The following is a 20569-nucleotide window of genomic DNA, read 5'->3' as shown; positions in this document are numbered from 1 at the left end:
CTGTTACATATCATTCAGTTTGTACCTCATTATACATTATATATATATATTGCATCTTTACAGCCGCCTTCAAAAAGCAGCTCTGGTCTCTGCGGTTTCCTCTTTCAAGGGTTCATTTTTACTGCATTGTTTAAATTCTCAATGCAGTACTCATTGCATCATGGGGATTCCCATGATGCAATGAGTATTTCTTCTTCAGTCACCTTTCTCACTCACTATGTGTTAATAGACCTCTCTGCATTGAATCATACTTGTTATTAATCTCTGTCTCTGTCTTCCTTCTCTCACCACAACCAATCACAGCAGATGGCCCCGCCCCTCCCTGAGCCTGGTTCTGCTGGAGGTTTCTTCCTGTTAAAAGGGAGTTTTTCCTTCCCGCTGTCGCCAAAGTGCTGCTCATAGGGGGTCATTTGATTGTTGGGTTTTCTCTGTATATATTATTGTAGGGTCTACCTTACAATACCTTACCTTGAGGCGACTGTTGTTGTGATTTGGTGCTGTATAAATAAAATTTAATTGTACTAAGGATTAAAGTTTGCGTTATTAGGGGCGTGGCCTCTTTAACTGAAAGGTGTATGACACAGGTGGCTGCTGCTGGCTGAAATTTTAGGATTTTAATTTAGATGTTACTGAACACTAATTAGCATGGATCTGTGTGATGCTAGCATACAGTCTATGGATGCAGCTTGATAACCAAGCCGGCCAGCATCAGCTGATAATAACACTCCACTCTGTCATCCAGATGTGGTCACCTCTGGCTCTGAAAACCCACCATGGTGTCAGTTGCTCTAGTTGAGGCTTCAGAGTTGGATGCTGCAAATGAGTGTACATAATCAGGGTGGCTACATCCATCGTTTCTACACCCTCTGTGGCTGTGGTTACAAGATACTGTAGTTCTGAAAAGTCTTTATTATGTCAGATTCCTGTCATGGCAGAAACAACATAGCTTTGTGTGATTTAACATTTACCGCTACCTTTGTCATCCGAAGGTGAAAGCTGCCTGTTAAAAGAGTAAAACCTAAAGTGTAGTGGGTGTCCACACTTACATCGACTTATTATTGACATTGTATGTTTTTGTTGGCTGTGTCACAGTGAATCATGTCATGTGTGGGCACAGTCCTATGTACTCTCATTCCAATACTGTAAGACATTAACTCGGGTTCTTTTTATTTATGTTATTGTGACATCTTATTTATATCCATTATAACAAAGTAAAGTGACTGCCCTCTGTTGTGCAATGACAAATCAGATAATCAGATGATTATCTATTGTTGTCTTTGGTCTATTTCTCTTTGCAAATGACCAGGATATAAGTCTGCTAAATTTTAAGGAAATGTTTAATTTTCGACTACCTGTGTTACTGTTGGTCTCCCACTATTGATGCATGGACTAACATAACACTAACAACAGGATAGACCCCGAGTTCTAAAAATCTGGTAATAAAACACTTATTTGAAGGTAATTTAGGGTAATTTTACATAGATTTGGCAGCTAGACAGTAAAATCAGAATTGACATTTCATTAATTAACTATGACTTGAATGATTTTAGGCGTGTTGTTTAAAATCTCTACTAAAGTCCTTTGAAGAGATCATCATTCTGCAGCGGGCAGAAAAGCTTATTGATCCACTGCAATTTGCATACAGGCCTTGTAGTGGCATTCAAGATCACGTTATTAAATTCCCTGTATCATAATACTATCCAGCCACATCTTTAGCTGATAAGCTTCTTAACCCATTTAAACTTGATTTTAATCTTCTCAGATCTCAGTGTGTGAGAGTCAACGGCTGTTTTCAGCTGAATTCTTCTACTGGTTCACCACAGGGATGTTGTCTCTCTCCCATATTATATATTTTGTACACTAATGAGTGTCGCAGTACACAGGCTAACAGGCATTTCACTGGTGTGATCAGTCATTTTTAAAGATTAACACCCTGAAAACTAAGGACCCCATCCTGGATCCCCCCCTCCCCCCATCGTGCACTATCAGTAGTAAATGGTGCAAACATTGAACTGGTGGATAGTTCTAAGTATTTGTGGGTAGTTCTCAATAAGGCTCTGTGCTTTGAGCCACATTTTACTGCTACAGTGAAAAAGGGCCAACAACGACTGTACTTTTTAAGGAGATTGATAAAACTTGGGCTGTTCTTTTTTTATATAATACAATGTATGTCTTGAATATGAGATTGTTTGCTAGAGTGCACTAGGAGTCTGGCTGCAGCATTTCGTATCATTTTTTCGTACTGCAGTTTATCATGAGTGAACTAAGTGGAGCTGGGACTGTCTGTTATCTCTCCTGAATTATAAGTGAACTTGCTGTTGATTTCTTCCCTGATAAACTTAACTGTCTTCTTCAGAAGAACTGCTGTTGGCATGCTCACTACTCTGTAATAAGGTATATTTTTATTACATTGCAGAATGACTGGCCTTTATTGCTTTGCATGCCATTACTTAGACTTTCAATTCTTTTTAGAGTCATAATAACAATTTTGAGATGCTGATTGGAGAAAAGATAAAATATGCCGTCAGTTATCCAGTGTTTTTGTTCAGTGCAAGATGGCAAAATCTGCATTTCCTTAAATCTGCTGTTATTAATCATTTTAACATTGATTAAAAAAAACTGTTTGCCTCTGTATTTTTGCACATTAGCACAAAACAAAAGTTGATGTTACACTCATTATAATACCTTCTTACACCAATGGAAAAATACAAAATGATTATCATAATTAATATTCCTGTTGACATTGTTGTGATTTATGCTTTACGTTGCAATTCAAGTTGATTTTTCAAGCAAAGATGCCAGCTAGACCACTTAGAATTCCTCTCAGTGACTTAATAATCTTGATTAACTGTGGAAGTGAACACTTAACATCACTTTGTTTGGTGAGTGTGACAGTCGCACAAACCTCACAGCAGAAATAAACATATTTAAAGCCCACTACAAAAAGCAGCTTTGGTCGCTCCATTCATAACATCTTTATGGGAAGAAGTTATTATGTATGTTTGTATGCTCCCTATCTCCTCCTAGACAATCGTAATGAAGCTTTGCGACATTGTCAGTGCCAGCGTCTGTTTGGCATATACAAATATTTTGTACAGTTCCTACTACTATATATGTATTTGCACATTTGAAGGTTCAACTTAGCCCTGAATAGTGACCTCATGACTGACTTCACCTCACATTTGCTGACAATTAGTATTTGTTGCTGTGTTCATTTAGTTAGTGCATATTCTGCATTTATTATGCTGCTGATTGTTGATCAAGCTGTTGAAAGAAGCCACCATAAAATGCTTAAAGTCTAGAAAACAGGGAACCACAGCAGAAAACAACGACGCTGGTATAAGAGGACAAGGTTTGGGTGAGCATCATCATGTCACAACGTAACTCTTTGGATATTAAATCTTCTATATCAATGTATCATGATGTTACAACATGTATCTATATTATTTTAATACATTCTTCATTTTACATATTTATATTGTTCAACATATGACATCTAACAGATTTGTTACAGTCTTACAATCAGTATTGCTCTAGTAAATCTCCCAGGATACTGAACTTATGAAATTCTGTGTAAAACATCATCTACTCGTGGCCTCAAGTTCAAGATAGCTCTTTACCTGTCACCATTATCACCACACACACACACACACACACACACACACACACACACACACACACACACACACACACACACACACACACACTGCTGATAGTCTCTATCAGAGCTAAGATAGGAACGTTGTTGAAGGCAAAATGATCTGAGAAGGACAAAGGTCCAAGTATGGACGCACAAACACACACACAGCAGATAGCAGGATACTGTGCTCTGTTTGCCTAGTGTTCCTCTCTGCCCTTTGGACACCACACCTCAACTGCTGGATCAGTTAGCAAATACGTGTGTGTGTGTGTGCACGCAACTATGTTGGCTTTGAGACCCGAGTTTACCACTTGACCCTGAAAGATGGTTATTAAACTACAATGATAACCTAAAGCACAAAGGGATTTGGATGGAGTGGGTGCACTCTGACCATTGTGTGGACGTCCTTCTGAACCGAAAAGTATACCTCATCCAGTTTTCCTTTCCACAGTAATAAGAATGCAAAAGCTGGATACCAAAACTAAAGCTGTACATTGTGGAAGAACGAAGCCCCGGTGTCCAGGTTGGTTGTGAACATCAACACATGGAAGATTTTCAATAATGTCGCCTCACCAACATTCATCCAAAGTCTGCAAGGACGATGTTTACTCATCAGCTCTAATTATTATTTAATGTTGTGATAAATTGTTTTAAATGCTGCTTATCCGAGTCAGCTTCCTTTATTTTTGTTGGTGCTCAACCTGCAATTTAAATCCTTTTAAACTGAAGGAAATCAAACATGTTGGATGTTCTTTTAACATACTCAAGACCTCCCAGTTTCTGTTTTATAGGGGGAGCCTGTAATTTGATTTTGTTCTCTAGTTTGGATCTTGGTACTGGACAATACAATTACACAAACTTTCCTTAGAGTCAAGGAACCTAAAATACTTAAAAGCTAGATTTCACAACATGTGGAATTCCTCAGGGCTCCGTCATTGGGCCTGCTTTATTTAATACGCACACTTAGATTGGGTGGGATTTAGGTCAGAAAGAGGCTCTATGCAGGTGAAAAATATTATTTTATAAAAATATTATAAAAATAATATTTTTCTTGTGGTATTTTTCATATTCACATCTGTTGTAGTTGCAGGTGCCATCGAGAGAGGGTGTCCCGTTGTAAATATTTAATATTGATTAACTGAACTGAAAGACCCGAATAAATCTAGAAGCACCCTGCAGTCTTTTTCAGTACAGCCTTACTGTAATACATGTTTGTTTGATTGTTGCCTTCAAACACTTCTACACATTCAGGAGTTAAGCAACCAAACTTAGCACACAGGTAGATCTTCAGCCCCTGAAGGTTGTTATTCATATCAGATATTACATAATCATCGCATTGCATAGTAACAACCTATGAATGAGCTAAGAAGACCCACGTGTGCATTTCAAAACTTCTAACACCTATGAAGAGCATTACATGATTTTATTTTCATAATATTGATGTCTTATGACCACATCACAGCAACCTAACAACAAACTAAAACCACAGGCGAAACACTGCTGTAGCGTGGATGTGTACCAGTGAGGTTTAAAAGAAGTGAAATTACTTTCTTGTGATCAGCTGCAGCCCATCATGTTACACCCAGTTATTTATCAGTGGTGTTGACTGCACAAGACTTTTGCTCTTTGACTTCAGCTTTAAAGCAGCCCTTCCTCCCAGTCAACATCCAGGAAAAAAACGACAGCAGTTCTGCCAAGAAGCACTGCCTCGAGGACAAACTCCACTGTAACACTCGGGCGTTCTGTTTAGTCTGGAAAATACATTTCTTTAACATTATGCTGCTTTTCTAATTATGTGAATGAAAAAAAGAGATCATCAACCTCTTATGATAAAGCTTTTCCTTTTTAATAAAAATTACATTTGAAAATATACATGTGATAAAGTCTGACAGGTGAGATCATAAACATTTACAAGACATTCACTGTATGTAGAGCAGAACAACAAAAAAGATTTGACTGATTTTACTCACTCATACCACTGCTTCACTCATCCATGTGCCACTAAATAGGTTTACAAGCACTAAAGTAACCAGATTAGTGAAAGTAGTCCCATCTGGGCCTTATTCTGGAGGGATGTAGCTTCCTGTTCTGATATCATGTTAGTATTTTGTCTGTTGAAGTCGACCGAAAAACAGCTTTTTCTCACAGTGTCTCAGTTTAATAGTCTAAAGTCAAGTAAAATCCTTGCAACTTCTGAAATGTGAGGACTTAAAAGTTTTTGTTTTTGTCACGTATCATTCTAAAGTGAACAATTTCATTAAAAAAGAGAAAAATAACCCACTCAGTGCTGGAAACCAGCTCCAGGTGCTGCAGTGACCAGGAAAATCAGGTTTAACTACCATACACAGAAACCAGGATTGCTACTTTCACAGCTTTATCCATTACAATCAGCATTACTGTAACCTGGCTGACTAAATCTCTGTCACCTGAAGAAGATCCTGAGTGAACTGAAGACACTGGGCCTTTAATATGCTAACAGGTGATCTGCTGGATCCGTTTCACATTACAAACATGTTGCTTTAACCCTTTGGGCCACCAGCCAGTAAAACAACAAGAAAAGCAATCAGTTCATGCTTCTGTTTGCTTCCAGAGACTTTGGGGTACAAGTTTAAAGTGGACCCATTTCATCTGCAGTGGTAGATGTTCATGTTAAACATGGACACCGTCAGCAGGCTACCAATCAGAAGAAAGTGTGCTTTAAAGTTGGAGGGCACTGCACCAAGGCCAATCGGGAATCATTGTTATGAGCCCTTAATGAAGAAAAGCTCTAACAGAGCTCGAGAATAAAACATGGAGCTGGAAATGAACATAATCCACTTTAACGAGACAAAACACACCCAACCAAAAAACAAACAAATTACAGGATCTATTTAGAACATTGGGTGGCGTCACTTCAGTGACTTTCTTATATCTTAAAAAGAAAAACACACTTAATTTAGTAAAGAGTAAGGAATCCAAGGCTTCAGTGAAACAACAGTGCAAAGACCCTGAAGAGACTTATGAATGCTAGATTTGTTTTGAGTAGTAAAACATGAGCTGATCACATGATGCAAAAAGAGTGAATCAGGGTCAGTTTGATGACATCTGAGCTGATGTGAGGCTAAGAACCAAACCCCATGAAACAAAGGTTTCTGTTGAAGTGGGCACCAATGCCTACGGAAGTCTCATTTAACCTTCTCATGTACAAAGCTCAAGTCTTAAATAAAGACAAAACTTTCCTGGTTGAAAAATCAGTTCAAAATATAAAAAAATATTTGATTTTTTTAAGAAGCACGTGGACATAGAAATGTCTCAGGACGAGTTATTCCACTAACATGTTAAAAATAAACATCCAAAAATCCAGAATCTGCTCTCAAAATCAGAATTTCATCCTGTGTGTCACATCTAAATCTCCTGAAATATTGATGGATGGCAAATTTAAATAAATGGTTACTTCTTGGTATAACTGACTGAATATGAAACTCTGCAAGACTACAAGTGTCTCAGAATTTGGAGTCCAAAGTAAACACATTTGATTCTACTCAAGCAGCTTGTAAAAACTTTTCTATAACTACTTAATTTCCAGCTTTAAATTAATTGAACAGGCTGAAAGTAGATGGTCCCTAAAAATCACCATGAAGAAAGCTGCAGAAAGACATGCAAACACTTAAGCTAATAGTTTTCTACAGTTGTCCACGTTGAGTTCTACATGTTGTGAGTCGTGAACTTCCCTGAGCTCAATATCTGGACTTTGTCCACTGTGTTTGAAAATTCCCAATTTCCAGCTTCAATTAAATGCAGCATTAAACTGGGTGACACTAAAAATGGACTCAAACTAAAGGAGCACTTCCTTTTAAGCAATCATGGTGCCATATTCATGCATTCAAAAACATAGTTTTTGAAAAAAGATAGTTTTTGAATTCACAAGCCAAGTTCAGCAGCAGCTCTGGCTCGAGGGTTTTAAGCTCACACAAAAAAGTTGTCATATTTAAATTAGCACGAAATCCGAGACAGTTTTATGATCAGTAACATCGGGGCTGTCGCTGTGAGGAACACCAGCTGTTTCCACACCTTGTTAGTTCATGCTACACTCATAACATTTATAGTTTAGTGTTTGGATCAAATAAGAAGATTTCACTCTAACAACATTGAAACAATATTAAATTGAAAACAAACTTCTACAAACTTAATATAATTTGAAAATACCCTCTTTAAAGTATATTTAGTGTTAAAAAACGACTGTTTTCCACACTGACGGTACAGTTTGTATCCTGTATCTTCCTGCTGCAGCTCTTCATAGAGCTAAATGAAATATTTAAAACACTATACTCACGAATATTTCACAAAAAGAAAGAAAGAAAAAGGAGAGAGACTATTCTGTGTGAGAAGACAATGCACACAAAGTCAGCATTATATTTAGTACCTCTGTTATTTTACTCGGGCTTTTGTTTAAAGAGTTTGAAAAAACTTGTTTTATAAATATCAATTTGCAGTGATGAGCTCAACAGCATCTGTCACAGGTGAAAAATGTGTTTTTCCCCAAATACAGAGCTCCACCCACCACAAAGTTAGTCTTGGACATCGAATGGTTGTCCTTTAATGACTGACCAATCCTTCGACAGATGGAAATCACCTGCAGAGATTCCTTTTTGTTCAGATCCAATCACAACAGGGAATTATTTGATGGACTGGAAGTTGTTAGCAAAATGTCTCATTGAGATTTCTCTGATTTTCAGTGAACTTTAGCTTTAAGAAGGCAAACAGCAATGTGCAGGATGAATGTCTCAGTCTGTAGTTCAGGATTTTTAGTCCACATCCCGAAGTCAGTGTCCAATAAAACATCGTCCTCAGTACTCCTCTTTGATGTTCAGAGCTAGAGAAGGAGACACCAGCCCGTTGCTCCCACTGCTACTTGTCACCATCGCGACGTTGCTGCTCCCGTTTGCATGGAGGCCATTGCCTCCACCTCCTCCGCCGCTGCCGTTACTGCCGGTGGGAGGGGTTGGCGTAGTGGTTGAGGAAGCCGGCTGTTGGAGTTTCTTCTTGTTGATCTTGCGCTCCTTTGCTCGCCGGTTCTGAAACCAAATCTTTACCTGGGATAGAAAAAAGGTCGGACATTGTTTACAGATTAACATGAATTATTCAAACACTTCCAACTACTGCACGTTTTTTTCAGTAACATATTATTGTTTCTGCACGATCAGTAAGAATTTGAACTAATTTGAGATCTAACTTATAATTAGTGACAGCAGTCTGAGCTCTGAAACCTAAGATTACGTTTGGGAAAAAACAAACAGTTCTTCAGTCTTTGTTCTCTGATTGCAGACACTCTACGAGCATCGCAATTGAGGACTTTAACAGTGTTAAAGGCTTCGTTCTTTTTGCTTAACCCTGGAGAACCCATGGGGTCAAATTTGACCCCATGGGTTCTCCAGGGTTAAAGGAACTCGTCTAACGTCTAAGCTACAGGAGATGCCAGAATTAAAAAAAACAAAACACCCCCCACCCAAAAAAACCTGCCCAATGGTCAGAAGCCTCTCTGAGTGTCTCTACATCCATACTGCTTTTGAAAACTGCAGTTTTTTCCTTTTTAAATTGGATCCAGTCTGACTAATTAATCACCGAATGTATGCAGATGATACAGTCGGTTTTGTGTATATCAGTTCTGAACAATAAGCATTATTTACAGGCTAAAGATCCAGATGTGACACCTTACTAGTGTTTGCCTTAGTGTCAAGAAATGAAGAAGTGCATTAATAAATCCCCTCCTACCCAGTATCCTCCCAGTGCCGAGATAAATGCGAGGGTTTATTGACTTCACCTTTAAGTTGTGCAGTTAAAACAAAGGAGAATCTCAATTGTTTTCTTCATACTTGACAAAATCTATATTTTGACATAATGTCAGTGCAAAAAACCATCGTGTTAGTTTAAAAGGACAATCAAATATTTCAGTGGTCTTTCTCAGTAACAGGACAAAACATTTAGCTTTTGTGTACCTGTCTCTCTGACAGACTGAGTGCCGTGGCAAGCTCCGCCTTCCTTCTGATGGTGATGTATTTGCTGTAGTGAAACTCCTTCTCGAGCTCGAGCCGCTGGTGGTCGGTGTAAACCACTCGGTATTTGTCTTTAGTTCGTGTCTTTCCATCTGTAAAACAGAAACAAAACATTTTTTAAAACTTTTTATATGAAAAGCTGAAGTCTCTTCTGCAGGATGCGCCCCCTGCAGGTAATCACTGCAAAGTTAAAGGGGGCTCACGTCAGTTTAACTTTTCTCGCTGCATCACTCAGCTCATGCTGGATTTGTGCAATGTCAGCTGAATTTCTGAAGCAGTTTTAGCAGAAAGATGAATAATTTAGCTACAATTAGCCAAGCTACAACATATATTTACTTGTCAAGTAATCACATTACAACTACTCCAAGTCCCATAAAAGCATATTACTCTGTTAGAGGCTATTCCTCTACATAAGCAGCGTGCACTGAAGTCATAATTTATATGGCTTCAGTGCACACAGGACATCTCACACCTCCATGTTTAATCATCTGCTTCAGCTACACAAAAATCACACCATCTATTAGTGTGTAAAAGTGTGAATGAAGCGTATGTAGTGGAAGCATTTTATATTATGTGCTATAAACCTGTGAGACAAACTGCTGTAACCCTGATGGAGCTGCGTGTTCTTACCATGACTCCTGCATTCAAATTGACTCCCCGCCTCGGCTGCATTTGCATAAAACAGAGCCCTATCTGCTTTTATTCCTTTATGGTCCCGGAGTTCGTGTGTTACTGTGAACGCTGAAAATGAAACGAGCTGTTCAAACATTCAGTTAAATATTAAACTTTGAAAATTGGTTGTATACTACACTGTTCCCCCACCTTAACTCAGGTGCCTACATTACCCACAATGCAAGTGGACTCCCAAAACACCCAAGAGCTTAAAGAGTGCTTTTAACCAATAAGTCAATGGATCCCATGAATAACTCACACAGTTAGCTTATTTATTTGCAAACACTTCATATTATGCAATGCATTATTTATGTTATTATTTTCAAAAAAGAAAAAGAAAAAACCCCTGAAATGATTCACTCTTATGTAAAAAGATTACACAACACAATAGTTGTTGATGTGTCTCAGAATCAGGACAAAAAGATCAAAGGTTTGAGTTTTGTATGTCGACCTCGAACACCTCGTGACACCTGCTGTGAGAAAAGCACAGTGAAATGTAATCAGTCGTGTTTAGGCAGTAAAGCCTGGTTCCTTTTAGTCAACACAAATATACTCTGTTACCTACATTTGTTACTTTGTTACTTTAACTGTCAAGAAATACATAAATCTTAAGGTCGTGCTGTCTGTTATGAAAAATGATGTATTCATATCTAGGAACTGTGGTGGAGGGGGAAAGAAAAAGAAATCAAACATTTTCATTGATGGATTTTGAGAGAATGGGCCCTGACGGAGGGTGAAAAACAAAAGCCCCCAAACCTCCTGAAGATTAAACCAGAGACTGAAAGTCATGCCAAAGACAGATTAGAATTTGTCTCTTTGCGATTTTCCATTTCTATGTGAATGTATGTGTGCACATAACAGCAAGACGGTTGTGTTAAGGTTAATTAAAAAGGCCTTCATGGCTCTTTAACACGCTCTGATTCAATATTAACACTAAACACACAACAGCTCAATAAGCAGCGTGCCACCCCCGTCTGTGCTCTAATCGCTCACCGGGGCGAATTAAAACTCAAACATTTTAGTTTGAGAGGGAACATCTGTCTGAACTTTAGAGTTTCTGCTTCATTTGTTGGAAAGTAAAAACCAACAGTTTGATTCTCCTTCAGCTGATAAAGAGCCGAGAGAGCGGAGACGCTAATGAAGGAGCGTAAATCAAAAAGACAGAGAGGTTTACTCACGGCACAGACTGAGCCAAAGATGGGCTTTCAGAGGCACCGACAGCTAAAACTGATGAGCAAATACAAGAAAAATAAGGACTTTTTGCTCATTTCCTAATTTCTGCTTTAACGAAACCTGGTTCTGAGTCCACGTGTGCTTCTTGTGGATGTTAACTCACAGTTATGAGACGTTGTATCTACAACAGGGAAACTGATATGACTCTAAACAATATGGAAATGTTGGAAAAAGCAAACGAGTCCAGGTCTGTTTTTGAAGGACAATCCACACAAACACTAAACATTCACTCTAAACTTACAGCCAATAAGAGAAAAGTACTGCATTTTATTTTACAGCTTCTATTGCAGAGTTACAGCTGATTACCAGGAGTAAATGTGCAGCTCTTTACTGTATTCTTACATCTTATTATTAACAGTAAATTCCTGCAAATGATGACCTCATCGTTAAATGCTCTAATGCGTGTTTTCCCATGCAGCAGTTTACTATAAAACTACAGCTGAATACAGCTCAGATTTCACTCCAAACACCCGTCGAGACTCCGTGGATGTAAACCACTATTTTATTGTCATAAAAGTCAACATGCATACAGAAGAGTCTTGCGTTTAAGCGCCGCACGCAGCCGTAAAACATGAAAATACAAAGAGTACGGGAATAAAACAGCTCCCCAAGTCTCACCCAATAAAAACAGAAGCAGTAAATTATAATAATAAGAGTACAAAACTAAATATTCACATCCACAATAGAGTAGAAGATGAAATTAACTTAACCAGTACCTGAGGAAAGTAGTTCATATACTCAGAGAATGAAATGAGATCTAGTGGAGGAATGTAAGATTCACCTGACTGTTTGTTATCCCCTCTCTGTCACTGGCAGAGTCGAAGCGTGAGGTCATTTTTAGTGGTTTCTCCTGTATGTCATGTGCACCTCCAGTTTTGGGATGTTCTTACTGACAAAAATGTTGACTCTTGCAGGATGGCGGTTAATCAGATGTTAGTCTCACTGATGATTTTAGCTTTAAATACATCTGAAAACAGCATCATCTGCATCAAACTACTGTTCTTTGGGCTTTTTTTAGCTTTTGAAAAAAGCCCAAAGTTACTTGCCAACAGCTGCAACTCTCACTCGCCTAAATCTTTCTTTACCGACCTGCACAGCTGCAGACTTCCTGCGGTGGCGGCAGGTCGACAGAGGCCGACTGTTACCTTTGAGTTGGCTTCATGTTCAGAAACACCTGATAGTCCGGCTCTAGCTCCCCAAAGAAAGATGCTTTATCCTCTAACATTACTTATTTATTTCTCATTTATATGTAAAATGAAAAACACATATTTAAGTTAAAAGATAATAGAGACTATAATTATTAATTTTTTTTACCAGAATCTATCAAAATCAGAGAGCTGTGTTCAGGCTTTTCTTTGTGATGTCTCTAAACCTCTATATTAACAGGACCCTTTACGATAAAGAGTTTTTAAAAGGCTGCAAAACAATTATCCAATATAAAGTAATAAATGATGTTTAAAGTCTGTTGCAGTGCCACTTTTCATGTATATGAAATAGGGAATCGGGCTCCCTACAGAACGTTTTCTACACCAGATTCATGCATTTTTTATTAAACATTTTAATCACCTGTGGCCCCCGCCTCCCCCGTTCTGTGCCACCCTGCTGTAAAATTCCTGGATACACCCCTGCTTAAAATGGACGGTGGTTAACCTCTTACTGACCTCTCATCTCTGCAGGTTTCTAACAAATCCTTTTTCATGTCCATCACAAATGCAACTTCAGGTCATTTCAGGGAAATAAAGCTGAAGGTAGTTTTTAGCAGGTGTGTGAAACACAGGGCGTATCCCAAACACTCAGGCAGATCTTACTGACCCTGTATTATTTTATATTAGGAAGTAAGATTAAAAAAAGAAAAGGAAACTCCTCCCGTGCACCAGTCAATCCTGCTGTTCAGTTTGATTCACTGATTTTATTGCTTTTAATTATTATCACTAAAAAACGCATTATGAAGCAAGGCTGAAGTTATTTAACAATCATTTCTTTAGAGCTGATAAGATGTTTTGTGACATGTAAGAGCTGCAGAAACCGCGGAGCCTGAGCCAAATTCACACTTCCCACTTCAAAGTGGGAACTATCTTGTCGGCTCTTGTTTTCTCCGCCCAGGGACAAGCGGAGGACAAAGGCCGAGCTCAGCCTGCCCGGAGTCACGACCAGCGGGGCGCATTTACATTACAAGGCTTCAAACCGGCTTCACACGTTTGATCCGGAGACAGGCCGGGACCCGGTGGGAACGCTTCAGCCGTCATGTCCTGACAGCTGCACCAACTCATTCTGCAGGTTCAAACCTCCACGACGAATAAACATCGAGTACCAGTCAAAATCGGTGCAAAGAAGTGAAACGTGAAGAAAAGGTTTCAAAAATACTCTGAATGGGACGGATGGAAATATTAGGCAAGAAATTTAAAATAAAATAGCGGCAGGAAATCAAATTAAGCCGAACTGAGGTGAAGCTGCGTGACATGGTGATATATGGAGCTTTTAATCTGAAAGTCTGAAGGAAACCAAATCATTAAAATAATGACAGCGGTTTAAAATAAATACATAAATAGAGCGTCAGTGATGAGGTTCAAATTTAAATTAATTAAATTAAGTTCCAAAGTGACGACGATTACATCCAGATAATAAAATAAAAAACGATCTGGGAAATTATTCAGGAATAAATCTGCATAAGTAAAAGGGGAAAACGGAATTTAAGTAAATATAAAATTTAAGCCTTACAAACGTCAATTATGCGGATTAATAACGTTTAAATCATTTTTTACTGTGAGCACGAGTGGCTACATGCAGCTTATTTAGAATATGTATAAAAGGAAAATCATCTCGTCATAAGGAAAAGAAACCATTATCAGGATCATTGCTGCTGAACTTTAAAGAGTCAAAAGGAGGGGCTCGTTTGTCGTTAACCAAACTTCATCTCAGGCCGATCAATCGATTATAAGCGTGTTTCGTGCCGGGCGGCCGCTATCTCCAACCTGAGTACACATGTGCAGACATTTGAGTATCACTGCGTCTCATATCAGCCTCATATTAAAATGTCAAACAGACTGTTGGAGCTCGGTTTGCTTCAGGAATAAAATAAACCACAAGCAGCTGAAAAGTGACGAGTAAGCGGTTAAAGGCGAAACCATGAGCGGGTTAAAGGTAAAAACCTGGCTATTGTTGGGGTGTTCGTTAGCAGGTACATCAGCGGCATTAAGAGGGAACAGGTGTGGGGTTCTTACTGGGGTTGCTGGGCGGCGCGGAGGTGCGGATCCACTCGTACGGGGTCCTCCTCCGCGGGGAGCCGGGGGACAGTGGCCCCGCGGAGGCGTTCAGGGAGGCGGGGATCAGCGCAGGCGGCTGGCCGGGGAACTCCGTGGGCCCGAATCCGAGGGTGGTGCCCACCGCACCGGTCACGGAGGAGGCCGCGGGAGGCGCGTAGGGATGCGAGGACCAGTCGTCCCGCGCGGGCGGAGGAGGCGGGTATGCCGGGCTCCAGCCACCGGCCGCCGGCGGGGCTTGCTGGGCCGGGTGTTGCTCGTTGCCGATGCCGTGGTGGTGGTGGTGGTAGGAGGCGAAGTCCGGGTACTGCGGGGGGGCGGGCACCGAGAAGTTCTGCGGGCTGAGACTCAGGCCCGGGTGGCGCGTGACCGGGTTCTGGTGCGGGTACATGGCGGGGTCCTTGTCCAGCTGCAGGTAGCTCACGTACATCTTTCCAGGTGAGGGGACTCCCTCAGCATACTGCGGATCCAGCCTGCCTCTCTCACCTGGTCTGCAGGTAAACTTCAATCTCTGAGTGCGCGCGTGTCTACCTGTCCACACCTCCACCTGCTCGCGCGCTCTCTCTCTCTCTGTGCCGTCTCCATCAGCTGCCCGTTAAAAACTGCAGCAGTCACATGTTCACTTTTATTGCTCTTATCTCCCTCCCTCACCTCTCCTCACCACCCTTACACGCTGCCTCTCTTCCTCTCGCGCTCTTCTTCCTCTCTTCACTTCCACCCACTCCTGCTCTTCCTCCTCACATCATCCTCGTTATTTTAAAACTAAAACCTCTTTCTGAATTAAACCCTGATAAAAACTGAGACTCCACAGCAGGTTTTTCCCACACTCACCTCCGCCTCCTCCCGTCCCAGGCTCCTCTCTATCGGCCTCCATTTGCATGACAGTCCGCTGCTGGACTTCAAAGGCCTCCATCAAAGGGACGGAGACCATCCGACAAAATGATAGAAAACAGCTAATATGTCCTCAGAGAGACGGCAGACCGAGCCATCCATCATTTTTTAATCATCACACTTTCAATATGATCTTTTCTTCAGACACGTTTATTTAGCGAGCTTGAATTTCTTTTTCAAAAAGCTGAAATTTAAATGGAAGAAATCTTAAAATGTGAACTCGAACTGAGAAAAAAATCTGATATCAAAGTGTTTATAATTAAAATGCATGCAATTACAATCTAAACATATTAAATATCAAATAAATAAACTCATTAAAGGTTTAACAAACAAAAGACTTTGTAAATCATCAGGCTTTAAACGTTTTTGTAAAAATGATCCATTTCTTGATGAATTCTACATTTAAGGGGAAACTTTTTCTTCATGTGGACAAAACGTATAAAGATCATGAACGAAGCATTTCAATTTTGGATTCCTATTTTGTTTAATCCGTATGACGAGAGTGTAAATAAAACATCATCTGTGTTCATCAAAGTATTTAAAGGGTTAAACTATTTATCTTGAGTAATCAGCTGATCTGTTAGGAGGTTAATATTGATCATGTTCCTCTGATGCCTGTCAGTGAGACACATTTCCCTCATTTTAGTCTCCAGATTTAATGATTTCTAATAAATGATTCAAATCTGAGTATTTCACAGGCAGATGAACAGAAGCAGCTTTTCGCTTTAGGTTAATAATTTTTTTCTCTGTCAAAGTTCATATAGTGTTTATTTGTGCAGCATCATTCAAATATAATAACTAAAATAAAACTGTGTTTAAAAAGAGGATAACTGGACGAAAAATAAAATAACTAATATTTACGGGTCAAACACATTTTTCCTTTGTTTTATTTATTTATTTATTTATTTATTATTCTCAAATTTGTGTTTTTAGATGTTTTCATCTACCGTATATTTTAATGAATTACTCATATTAATATTATACCTTTGAACTTAAGAAATTATCTGTTGCAGTTCATGTAAAATATGAAATGAAATGTGGAAAAGATTAAAAAACTTTTTACTGTTTTTTAAAAACGTTACTTTTTACTTCAAAGTACAAATAAAGTTAAAATAAAATAAATCCCAATCTGTCAAATTTTGTAAGAAACCGTTTCATATTAAAATCAAGTATTTTTTCATTTTGTTTTTTCAATTTAGTTTAATTTAACATGGTTTTATAAATATAAATAATATAAAAGCAGATTAAATATATTTTACTCCATTTAATCTCAAACAGAGAATAAAAAAATAGAAACAAGAATCTTAAATGTATAAAAATAAAAAAATGCAGCTGTGGAGGAAAACGGGGTCGATAAAGGACACATCCAGGACAAAGGAAGGAGGAAGGTCGAGTGGAGGTCAGCAGCAGCTTCGTCTCCTTCCTGATCTGAAAGTAAAAAGAGGGCTCGACCGTTTCACAGCACGCTGACAGAAGCTAATGCGAGGCTTCAGTGGGTTTAAATATCTTATAACATTAAAGTTTGGATGATTTGTGGAGCTGCAGTGTAGGAGAGGAGGAGAAACTCTTCGCTCATTTTACCCTGGAGACGGTGACGATGTTTGATCAAATAGATTTATATGTTTATTGAATTATTGTAGCCTGTATACAAAAGAAAGAGAGGGGCGTAGCCACGGTGACAGCACTGGCTGTCACATTTTGAGGCGTCAGCGTTACTGTTTTCGATGCTGCCATGTTTGATTTTTGGAGTTAGAGGTTGAGCATATTTGGATGAGAGGGTGGACTGCGAGTGTATCCCTGCTAATATGAAAGCTACATCAAAGTGATCTACATTTTAACGAATCAGTCACTATGATAAAAAAAACCCATGTACGTCATTCTGCACGATGAGTATTTTTACTTTAGGTACTTAAGATCGATTTGGATGCTACAACTTTGAGTGAGAGTCTGAATAGTTACTTTGTCACTTTATAAAACAGTTATTTCATACAAAATGATGCTTAATTATTCCATAAAAATAAAATTATACTAAGAAAAACTTTTCTTTGGAATTATATTAGAATCTGTTGTTTTAAAAGAAATAACAATAAAATTAATGTAAGGCCATTATTAAAAATAGAAGTTGTCATGAAATGTAAGAAAAAAAAAAGAAGAGCTGCATGAACCCACAGACACTCTGAGAGATAAACGTAAACACTGTGTAGATACTTTTGTACTATTACGAGTTATTAGCATGTCCTGAATAATCCTCCCGAGTCTTAGAGTTATTTGCTTTACTTATTATAATCAACCTGACATGAAATGACAGCGTGAGTCCAAAAACTCGTCAGGCCTCTTTATTAGGTACACATTGCTGGTGCCGGTTTAGCCCCCCCCCCCCCCCCCCCCCCCCCCCCCCTCCCCCCCCTCCCAGGAGCTTCCTAAACTCTGCATGTTTCAGATTCAATAATTCCGAGAATTGGGCTGTGTTGATGTGATGGCGTCCCACGGTCGATGTGTTTTACCATCCACATGATCAGTTTTACTCTAAATTTTCATCATTTATGAATTCATGTTTTGATTGTTGGGAAGTCAAATATATATTTTAGAAACTTCTAAAATCTTCTGTGTCTTGTATTTAATATATTCCTTGAGAGGATTGCATGAACTCATTATGAAAGTGTAAAGACTCCAGGGATCATGTGACCAGGTGCATTTGACCCGGCAGGGACAATCAAAAGAAGCAGAGTGAGGGAAAAAACACAGTAAGAAAACACTGAGGCCATCCAGTGAGGGCATTACATGTAAAAAAAAATAAAAATAAAAAAGGAAGAAGAAGGAAAAGTCAGTTATTTATATCCATTATTAATGCTGATAATTGAACACCTCACCATGAGGCTCAGATCCCCGCTGTCCTGAACAGCAGCTCCACTTTTTTAGCAGCTGAACTGATCAGAGCGGCCTGATCAGCTGACAGGCCCCGTTTACACCAACACCTAGCACCAGCATACAGTCAGCTGTGAACAGAAATCTGATGTTTTCATCACAATTTTTATTATTTGAGCTACACATCTGTCTCTGTTTCTTATTCTTCATTGGGCTGAGAATCAGCGCCACCTGCTGTTTGTCTTGTGAACCAAATCCAGATGTTTACAGAACAGAAAACAGAATTCTGGATTAATTTTTAATATTATTTTGAGGATTTTCTGGAAACGTATGTAAAGGTGTGTGACATTTGAACGAAAACATACTTAGACATGTTTCATGTAAAAAGAAATCTATGTAAGCATCATGTGGGGTGCTAAAAAAGTACAAATGTGCTCTGAAAAGATTACTTTGAATGAAAAATACAACTAAAGTTAAACATTTTACTATTTTTTGTTATCATTTATGATCTCCAATGCTTTTCCTTTTCCAGAGAACTGCATTTGTCATTATTAACAATTTACATATAAATATGCTACTGATTTAAAATGTAAATATCTATTTAAGTATTAATCAGGAACTTTTATTACTCTTCAAACCTTTTAATTATTTAAATTTGATTTCAAACCTCTTTTAAACATTTTAAACAAATCTGCAAATAAACAGATTTTGGTCCCTGCCTTGCTCATCAGAACTGTGCAGCAGGGATTTAAACCAGCAACCCTGCAGCAGAAGCCGCCCTCCTCCCTGTCCTCCGATCGCCCCTCCGCTGCCCTCCTGAAGAGGAATTATCTGCGTCTTTATGGATTTATGGGAGATTTATTGTTTTACGCTGATGAGTATTTAGTTTAGTCTGCTGCAGTAAAAATCACATAAAAGCCACAATAATTCACACCAGCATTCATGTTTTCAAGTGTTTGATAGTTCTTATATCGATATCGTGTCATGTGAGGAGCTTCTGATTAAACTGCTTCTGTATTTAGAACATGAATATTTGTTTTCTCTCTCTCATATATATATATATATATATATATATATATATACATATGTATGTATATATATATATATATATATATATGTATATGTATATGTATATATATATATATATATATATATATATATATATATATGTATATATATATATATATATATATATGTGTGTGTATGTAAAATAGAAGGCAGACAAATCTCATTATCTAAATATAAACATTCCCTAATTTGTGATACTTATTATCGGGGCCTTTTCATGCTAAGATGCTGACAGTGAATGATGAACATAAACATAAAGCAAAGGTCAGTAAATCACCTGATTAATTAAATGGAATATGACATAAACACATTTACAGAACTTTGGGTAAAATTTTACTTTCTCGAAAAAAGAGGAATAATAAAAAATCTTATGAATTATTAGCATGTTGCACATTTTCAAACATTTCTGACGATGCTAATGTTTGTTGTAAAAGCAGCTACCAGCAATAAACACTGGTGTTTGTAATATTATAGCCAGTTTTATCAAATTAATTGAGGCAGTGTGTAGTAATGAATAAGATAAAAATATAGAACAGCAACAAACAACAATATTTTATATTTAATTGAATGTACCTAAAATAAGAAGAAACTGTGACCCTCAGCGCTTCATCCTGTGTCTATAATAGTTTTCCTTTCGTAGGTTGGTATTAATCTCCCACGTATGATTTCACTCCTATTGTACAGCTGTAAAACTGCAGACTAATCTCAGGACGGACAGGTTGGTTAATGACCTCTCACAGAATGAGCACATCCAGACTCGAAGGTGATCTTTCTTTAGGTCAAAGCCTCTGTGAGGTCAAAGAGCTTTTTTCTGAGCAAAGATGGAAACTTTAATAATGTAAAAACACAGCAAACAAACAAACTGAGGGACGAGTTTAAAAATCATCACGATCTCCACGAGCTTTATG

The 20569-nt window shown here is 38.5% G+C and overlaps 1 protein-coding gene across 2 annotated transcripts; it reads right to left on the bottom strand.

Annotated features, from left to right (window-relative positions):
- Nucleotides 1-5483: 5483 nt before the first annotated feature.
- LOC101469577 (homeobox protein CDX-1) lies at nt 5484-15388 on the bottom strand. Of its 2 annotated transcripts, XM_076889462.1 has the most exons (4): nt 14799-15388; nt 10303-10413; nt 9616-9764; nt 5484-8712 (listed from the first exon to the last, which is right to left on the bottom strand). In XM_076889462.1, the coding sequence occupies exons 1-4, from the start codon at nt 15265-15267 to the stop codon at nt 8467-8469; spliced, it is 975 nt and encodes a 324-aa protein (XP_076745577.1). In that variant the 5' UTR covers nt 15268-15388; the 3' UTR covers nt 5484-8466. The 2 variants fall into 2 exon arrangements, with proteins under 2 accessions (XP_076745577.1, XP_004556921.1); XM_004556864.3 differs by lacking the exon at nt 10303-10413.
- Between the last annotated feature and the right edge of the window lie 5181 nt (nt 15389-20569).

This window comes from Maylandia zebra, linkage group LG10 (genome assembly GCF_041146795.1).
Source record: "Maylandia zebra isolate NMK-2024a linkage group LG10, Mzebra_GT3a, whole genome shotgun sequence".
NCBI classification, from domain to species: domain Eukaryota; kingdom Metazoa; phylum Chordata; class Actinopteri; order Cichliformes; family Cichlidae; genus Maylandia; species Maylandia zebra.
This window is presented reverse-complemented; position numbering and strand designations above follow the sequence as displayed.